The sequence below is a fragment of the Electrona antarctica genome (assembly GCF_951216825.1).
Source record: "Electrona antarctica genome assembly, chromosome: 24".
In the NCBI taxonomy this organism is placed as follows: Eukaryota; Metazoa; Chordata; class Actinopteri; order Myctophiformes; family Myctophidae; genus Electrona; species Electrona antarctica.
The window spans coordinates 25,225,696-25,235,026 of record NC_136803.1 but is presented as its reverse complement, the minus strand read 5'-3'; the positions used below and the strand labels follow the sequence as shown (position 1 = coordinate 25,235,026).

General features: G+C 45.6%; 1 protein-coding gene across 3 annotated transcripts in view; it reads left to right on the top strand.

Annotated features, from left to right (window-relative positions):
• LOC306916973 (partitioning defective 3 homolog B-like) overlaps nucleotides 1–9,331 on the top strand; it is a 308,458-nt gene that overhangs the window by 222,001 nt on the left and 77,126 nt on the right. For all 3 annotated transcript variants that reach the window (XM_079495073.1, XM_079495074.1, XM_079495072.1), the window contains exon 22: nucleotides 1,684–2,013. In XM_079495073.1, coding sequence (XP_079351199.1) covers nucleotides 1,684–2,013 — 330 coding nt within the window. The remainder of the gene's footprint in view (nucleotides 1–1,683; nucleotides 2,014–9,331) is intronic.

Genomic DNA, 9,331 nt, shown 5'->3' with positions numbered 1-9,331 from the left:
TAGCGACCTTGCTGTCAGACAAACCAAAACAACGAGGTGCTCACAGCAAAAAAACTAGGCATGGGTCATCTCTAGCAATACAGGAGGAAACATAGAGTCCACAACACTGTTAACCCATTCTGGGCGGGAACAGTGTTAGCATTATGTTATGCTTTAGCTATTGAAAAATAGCATTTCTACAAGCTCATAGCGCGCCACCAAGTGGCGCGCTATGAACTTGTAGGTCTGCTATTTTTGGAAAAATCGAAGAACGACTGACACAGAAACGTAGCTTTTTCAGAAAACTGTCAGGATGTAGAAGACATCTTTAGAATCTGATCTCAGGTCAAAACGGGTTAAAGAAACTCGGCTCCACTGGTTTATTATTCATTCGACGTTTTGGATCACTAGGGTCTTCTTCAGGAATATATGAATACTATCATAGTATATTCCATCCTAGTGATGGAATCGTTTTCCTCCTGCGTTGCCGTTTGTCCTGCTCCACCTGGGCTGGAGTGGATGTGCATGCACTATCACCTCCATCTGGAGTGGATGTGCATGCACTATCACCTCCATCTGGAGTGGATGTGCATGCACTATCACCTCCATATGGAGTGGATGTGCATGCACTACCGCCTCCATCTGGAGTGGATGTGCATGCACTATCACCTCCATCTGGAGTGGATGTGCATGCACTATCACCTCCATCTGGAGTGGATGTGCATGCACTATCACCTCCATCTGGAGTGGATGTGCATGCACTATCACCTCCATCTGGAGTGGATGTGCATGCACTATCACCTCCATATGGAGTGGATGTGCATGCACTACCGCCTCCATCTGGAGTGGATGTGCATGCACTATCACCTCCATCTGGAGTGGATGTGCATGCACTATCACCTCCATATGGAGTGGATGTGCATGCACTACCGCCTCCATCTGGAGTGGATGTGCATGCACTATCACCTCCATCTGGAGTGGATGTGCATGCACTATCACCTCCATCCGCTCTGGTTTTGGTCAATATTAAGTAGTTCCGGTCATTTTGTGGGGGGCACAGGGGGCCACGCAGTAAAAGTAAATTAATTCACAAAACTAACGTCATTTGTATTGTTGACCTATTTCTAAAATATGAGTACAACTTTCGTTCAACTTTGACCCCTCTATCACATGGAACTATATTTTGGGCGTAGTGATATGGACAGGTCAAAAATGAACGAAAGTTGCACTAATGTTTTAGAAATAGGTCAACAATACAAATGACGTTAGTTTTGTGGATTCATTTACTTTTAATGCGTAGCCCCCTGTGCCCCCCAGAAAATGACCGGAACTACTTCATATTTCACCAAACCAAGAGCAGAACTCCCACCACGGGACTCGGGCAATCAATTAATACAATCGCAATTTTTAAAATGTCGATGTCAGCCTAACGGGTTAACTGGGTTAACCCATTCTGGGCGGGAACCCCTTTTGGTGTTTTAAACATTATGTTATAATTTAGCTATTGAAAAATAGCAGATCTACAAGCTCATAGCGCTACGAGCTTGTAGGTCTGCTAATTTTGAAAAATCGTGAAAATGTGGCACAAATCTTTGAATATGAATGAATGTCAGGATTTAGAAGGCATTTGTAGAATCGTCCTCCTCAGGTCTAAATTGGGTTAAGTACAACATTTTAATACTTTTTCCCACCACTGCGGGGCAGGTCGGAGCCGCGCTACTCTGATGTGCGCCGAGGGTCCGCGCCCGCCGCCGCCACCTCGCTGCCCGACATGGACGACGACGACATGGACCCCAACTACGCGCGCATCGAGGCCTTCCGCCGGCCCCCCTCGCCCTCCCGCACGCCCCACGCCCAGCTGAGCCGGACCCCCTCCCCGCGGACCCCCGGAGGAGGTCCGCGAGGTCCTCCCACAGCCTCCCACAGCCGGCAGCCCTCCCAGGAGGACCTGGAGGGGCTCTACGCCAAGGTGAACAAGACCAGACCCCCGCCCGCTGCTGCCGCCCCGAGCCACAACCCTGCACCCTCTGACAGGTATGGACACCTCTCTCTCTCTCTCTGTGTGTGTGTGTGTGTGTGTGTGTGTGTGTGTGTGTGTGTGTGTGTGTGTGTGTGTGTGTGTGTGTGTGTGTGTGTGTGTGTGTGTGTGTGTGTGTGTGTGTGTGTGTGTGTGTGTGTGTGTGTGTGTGTGTGTGTGTGTACGCTATACGTGCGAGGGCCAAATGTCTCCTCCAAAAGCCTCCTCCCCACTTCCGTTTCGTCTTTGCAGTATAGCGCAAATTTAGCCTAATATAAATTTAAATCATCTAATCATATATAGCTTGCTGCTTAGCAGAAATGTAAATGAAAAAATAAAAGATTCTAAAAAGAAAAGAAAAAAACGTGAATGAAAATGGCAGCTTCCTTACTCGTAAGAGATTATGGAATAGTTGTCTGGCTACGCGAGACTAGGAGGGACAACATTGACCAGCTGTGCTTACACAGCAGCTGGTAAAAAAAAAAAAGAAATCGTATCGTGGAGATTTTTATTCATCATGAAATTGTCCGACGGTAGGAATTTGCTTTTGTTGAGCTGCAAATTCAGTGCCACTTAAACACTCCTGATGAAACAGACCTATAAAGAGTGCATTTGGTGCTCTACCCCCCCTCTCCCCCGACACGGTCGAGGCAGATGGCCGCCCACCCTAGAGTCGGGTTCTGCCTGACGTTTCTTCCTAAAGGGGAGTTTTTCGTTACCATTGTCGCAATATTGCTTGCTCTGGGTGGATCTTTGTTGGTTGTAAAGTGTCTTGAGACAACTTGTTGTGATTTGACACTTTAATAAAATTGAATTGAATTGAAAATTTGGTACGCTCTTATTTCACTCTACAGTAACCGATTCACCCCAGAATAGGAGGGATGCTGGGCGTTCAAGTGTTTAACAAAAGTGCCATTTTACGTTTGAGTATATTTCTATTTTCGCAGCAATATATGTTAATCACACTTACTTCTGACACAATAATCGTGACGTGAATGTTCATATGTTCATATGCCTAACCTCAACCCATTTTGAGCTATAGCAGATCAGCTTTTCTTTGTTTGCTTAGCGTTAGGTTAGGGTTGAAAATACATGAATGCAAATGGCATTCATAAGATTGGCACCCTAAGATGTATATATGCAAAAGAGTGTGCAAGAGAGTGTGCATGCAATCAGACATGTCAGTATGTCTTGTGTCTGACTCCTCATCTGTGCCAACTGTGCGGGTGCGTGCGGGTGCGTGCGTGCGTGCGCGCGTGTGTGTGTGTGTGTGTGTGTGTGTGTGTGTGTGTGTGTGTGTGTGTGTGTGCCTGCATGTGCGTGGGAGAGGGTCATTGCATCTTGTGTGTGTGTATGTGTGTATTTTGTGCTTGTTTGTCTGCATTCGTGTGGGCGGTAGAGAGGGTCGGTGTGTCATGCGTGTGGGCGAATGCACCGAGCTGCTCGCATCTGTGCACCTGTGTGTGTGTGTGTGTGTGTGTGTGTGTGTGTGTGTGTGTGTGTGTGTGTGTGTGTGTGTGTGTGTGTGTGTGTGTGTGTGTGTGTGTGTGTGTGTGTGTGTGTGTGTGTGTGTGTGTGTGTGTGTGTGTGTGTGTGTGTGTGTGTGTGTGTGTGTGTGTGTGTGTGTGATAGAGCTCCATTACTATTAGCACACATTAACATGCACGCCTACCCGCCCAAAACTCTAAACTCATGCATTAAGCATGGCCACATGCTACAGTACACACGCATGCACGCACGGAGGCAAACGCAGAACAATAGCCTGTATTTTTTGTCTCATCGCTCAATGGATATTTAATGTTGGGAAATAATAGTTTAGAGACGTTTCACAAACGTGTGAGAGAGAGAAATGAATGAGTGAAGACACAATCATCATCTGAAATTACAATTAAATGTCACATGATGATGTTTCACAGACCCATATAGTATAATCATAAAAAAATAGATAATGGGCTCTATTTTCGTCCATGCCTAAACCCCTTATCCCTAAATGATGTTGCCTTTTTTTTTACTATTTTTGAAAATATTTTTGAAAAGTTAAAATAGCCAATCTACAAGCTCTCAACGTGTCGATGTAGATCGTCTAGTTGAACTATTCAAAACCGTTTTTCAAAATAGTAAAAAAAAAAAGCAGCAAATAAGTTTAGGATAAGGGCTTTAGCATGGACGAAGATAGAGCCCAATGTGTTGGTCTTTGCCATCAGTGAGAGCGTGGGGTTCTATATTTGACAATGTAACTCAACGCACGCCACTTTGTTCCGGTGGTGTGTAGCCAGCCGGTGGGAATTTTCGACTCTTCGACTTGTTTGCAAATTGAAAACCACATCCAACTGCTTGTCTTCTCTCATCCGCAAGACCGCACGGAGAGAGAGCGAGGGAGGAGGAGGAGGAGGAGGAGGAGGAGGATTGGACTTGGGAGATAAGACAGATTGGAACGGAAAAGTCATGACAGATGGAGAAAGAGAGAGAGGGAGGGAGAGAGAGGAGTGGACAGTGGAGGTCAAAGCAACATTTTATGAAATGTTTGTGTTATAGCCAAAGACTGTGTGTGTGTGTTAGAGAGAGAGAGAGAGAGAGAGAGAGAGAGAGAGAGAGAAATAATTAGCCACAGTCTAGCGGGCTGACAGATCTCTTAGACCACTTTAACTCTCACCCACTCATATATGAGGACACTTCATTACTGAACTCTCTCTCTCTCTCTCTCTCTCTCTCTCTCTCTCTCTCTCTCTCTCTCTCTCTCTCTCTCTCTCTCTCTCTCTCTCTCTCTCTAAAAGAACAGATCTACAAGCTAGCAACGAGTGTAGCTGATAGATCTGCATGCACACACACACACACACACACACACACACACACGCACAGACATGCCACTAAAACTCGCAACAACCCACATGAATTTTGTTTTTATATTTATTATTTATTTTCCCGGCGTATCCTAGCAACAATACTGTAGGAGGAGTAGCGACACTTTATTCCAGACGGGAGCGCACACAAATGATCGTGTTACGTTGACACACACTGTGTGTCTGTGTGTGCGTGAGCATGTGCATGGATATGCATAAACTGTGTTTTTGCATGTGTGAGCGTACTCGTGCATCTGTGGATGAGTGTGTGTGTTTGTGTGCACTTGTGTGTGCGCATGTGTGTGTGTGTGCATATGTATTTTGAGTCAAATTTATTCATGAAGTCCATTTAAAAACGACGCACGTCGACAGCAGGTAGCTGAAATCACCAACTCAACTAACACCAACATAAACAACGCACTCCGCACTAACACGCCACACCGTTGCTGTGTGCACACTAACCGTTCCTACATCTCATCTCAAGATATGCACACAACTCCGTCCATCCGTCCGTCCGTAGTTCACGTATCCCAATTACCGTCCGTCTGTCCACTTTCAAACTCGGTGCGTCGCCGTCGACACAATGCAGTTGATAGTCCGGCGCAGAGTCGGTCGGATAGCCGGTTGACCAAAACTGCCGTGTGCTAGGGCATTAAGCAACTAGTTGACCTTGATGGTACTAGTTGACTAGAACTGCACAATTTTTCGATTTTGTAGGCCTCAAGATCAGGTAGATTCTAGTTATAGTCACCAATGTACACAGTTTTGTTGCTCTTGTTGTGTTGTTATTGCTCTTTTTTCTCTAAGCACCTTAACGTCCATATATCATGCACAGTATAAGTATAACATGCACAGTATACATACATTGCTGCTATGCTCAGGCACCTTAGTTAGTTTTTTTATTATCTCAGGTACTTTGTAAATATGTAGATTCTGTTGATCTCTTGTTTTGATCTCCTTCCCACTTGCCCCCCACCCCTCTTCTTCTCCCCCCCTCTTCTTTCTATGGAAATTAACGTTGCGATGGGAACGATGTACAAAAACGAATTTCACCCACTTCTTTACCTTGTAAACCTGTGATGTGACAATAAAACTGATTCTGATTCTGATGTACAAATATATATATAATATATATTTTTTTACATAATAGGTAGTTAAACAACTAGTCAACAAGTAAAAATGACTAGAAGTGAATGCCCTACCTTGCGCTCATAGACCCCTTTTCCACCGGTTGGTTCCCAATGGGAACCGGTTCAGTTCTTTTTGGTTCTTAGTCCATGAGCCAGAGCTCCAAAATTGGTGGGAAAAACTAGACCTATATTAAATTGTTTATAGGAACAATACAAGTAAATTAATACATGATAACCCTTCCACAGTAGTAGCTTTTTCATAATTTCGATTATTTTGCATATTTTCCTATATAATGCCTCATTTGCATATTTAAAAATGTAAAATTTGTAATACAATAAATCATTGTCTTCGTGTAAGTACTCAATTGGGGAAGTTTCATGGTGATAACAATCTAATATAGGTATAGTTTTGCCCACTCAATTCATAATTAACGTTCCAATTTTGGAGCTCTGGCTCATGGACTAAGAACCAAGAAGAACTGAACCGGTTCCCATTGGGAACCAACCGGTGGAAAAGGGGCCATATTGGAGCGGACAACTTCAAACTGGGCCGAGTGTCCGACCGATATGCCTTGAGCCCACTTCTGTCTTAACTCTTACCTGCCAAAGACATCTTTCATGTCTTTTTTTCCCCAATGTCGATTCCTGCCAAAGACACCTTTTGAAGTATTTTTTAAAATGTTTGATTCAGAATAGCCTAGGCAACGCTAGGCAACACTCGCTTCCGCTGTGATTCTGCCAATGGAATGTTTCCTCTGCCGTCCACTGCCATTATAAGCGTGATCTTTGGTCACAATGGTCATCAGACTCAGAGGGTATTAGAGCCTATAGACTGTGATGCCACACCATTCAAAGGAATGACTTAAAACCTCTTAAGATGGCGCCACCTGTCCATTTTCTATCAAAATGCTAAAGGATTTTTAAACATCAGCAAAATCAAGGCTTAAAAAGGATAAAAGGAATACAATGCTTCGTTAAAAAGTGAGATTATTTGAGGTAGGTAGGAGCATTTCTGTGGCCTGTGGATGCACTGACGTGTCAGAAATAAGGGACATTTTGTATTCAGTCCCGAAGGAGATGCATGGGGAGATCAGGAGATGCATGGGGAGATCAGGAGATGCATGTGGAGATCAGGAGATGCATGGGGAGATCAGGAGATGCATGTGGAGATCAGGAGATGCATGGGGAGATCAGGAAATGCATGGGGAGATCAGGAGATGCAGGGGGAGATCAGGAGATGCATGGGGAGATCAGGAGATGCATGGGGAGATCAGGAGATGCATGGGGAGATCAGGAGATGCATGGGGAGATCAGGAGATGCATGGGGAGATCAGGAGATGCATGTGGAGATCAGGAGATGCATGGGGAGATCAGGAGATGCATGGGGAGATCAGGAGATGCATGTGGAGATCAGGAGATGCATGGGGAGATCAGGAGATGCATGGGGAGAGATCAGGAGATGCATGTGGAGATCAGGAGATGCATGGGGAGATCAGGAGATGCATGGGGAGAGATCAGGAGATGCATGGGGAGAGATCAGGAGATGCATGGGGAGATCAGGAGATGCATGGGGAGGATCAGGAGATGCATGGGGAGATCAGGAGATGCATGGGGAGGATCAGGAGATGCATGGGGAGGATCAGGAGATGCATGGAGAGATCAGGAGATGCATGGGGAGGATCAGGAGATGCATGGGGAGGATCAGGAGATGCATGGGGAGGATCAGGAGATGCATGGGGAGATCAGGAGATGCATGGGGAGCCAGTGGAGTGAACGGAGGAAGGGGTGTGACGTGGACGCATTTTTCGCACTCTCAATTAAATGTTTCCCCGCCGTCCACTTCCACTATATAAGCACGATCTTTGGCCGCGTTTTTCTCTGAATTGAGACTCAGATTGAGGCCATTGAACAGAACGTCGATGTTAGGGGCTCGTCCTCATCAGGATCCGAGCACTGAGCACTGTCGGCGCGCTGGCCTTGTTTTCAAGTGACTTTAAGCGCTGTCGGAATCCAAATGCTATCATACACCATTCTGCGAACACAGGCGTGTATATATATGCCTGGTTTGTCTCTCCCAATATGAATGTATACATGAAGCTTTGCCCCCTCGGAGCATAATATGGTTATTTCTGTGCGATTATACACGCATGTATTTACCATCACTTTGGTAAGATATTCTAAATGTTGCATGAGGATATGTTGAATAAACAATGCCTGGCCAAAGGCACAAGAAAAAAATCTGCCACCGGGAAAGCAAATTTGTGTCATTTTAGATTTTAGCGCTGGCTATTCGGGGAAAAAAAAACGAGAGCAGATGTACAAGCTCACAGCCTGTCACTTCTAGCCCTGCTACGAGCTTGTACATCTTCTATTTTTGAATGCGTCTTGGAAAGTGTGTGTGTGAGTGCGTGCGTGCGTATGGGTGTGTGTGCACGTGTGTGTGTGTGTGATATCCCACCACTTAAATGCCACCTTAGAAACACACAGGACTCAGGAGAATGCATTTACAGTATGAATGAGTTTTGTCGGTGCTGTAGTGTGTGTGTGTGTGTGTGTGTGACTGTGTGTGTGTGTGTGTGTGTGTGTGTGTGTGTGTGTGTGTGTGTGTGTGTGTGTGTGTGTGTGTGTGCGCGTGCGCGCGCAGCTATATATATGTCAAACGGGGTATGGCAGCCTTCCCCCGCTCCCCCCCCCCCCCCCCCCCAAGTCCTGTCAAACTCTGCTCTTCTCCGGGCGCCCGTCCCCGCTAATTTAAGGCGGGACGTTTTCATTAGGCCAGCGATGGCAGGTGTGTGCACAGTGACGGCCGTCACATTTGATTACAGACGCGCCGGCGCCTGACCTGTGGGAGGAGAGGGAAAAAAGGTTAGCTTTGCTTGTCAAATTTTATTAGCCAGCAGGCACTTCTCCCCTGGAAGACTGTGTATGTGATGAGATGAAAGGAGAGCGAGAGAGAGAGAGAGAGAGAGAATGTTGAGTCCTGAGAGGTTTTACTAAACTTTAATTTCTGCTCCGTTGTATGACCGTTTTCAGAGGTGAGGGACTCCAGACTTGGTCTCGAGATTCGACTTGGACTCAAGTCACAAATGTCATGACTTGAGACTCGACTTGATCGAATCAAAATAAGACTTGACTTGGACATTAACCCATTTTGACCTGAGATCAGATTCTAAAAATGTCTTCTACATCCTGACAGTTTTCTGAAAAAGCTATGTTTCTTTGTCAGTCGTTCTTCGATTTTTCAAAAATAGCAGATCTACAAGCTCATAGCGCGCCACTCGGTGGCGCGCTATGAGCTTGTAGATCTGCTATTTTTCAATAGCTAAAGCATAACATAATGCTAACACCAAAAGGGGTTCACGACA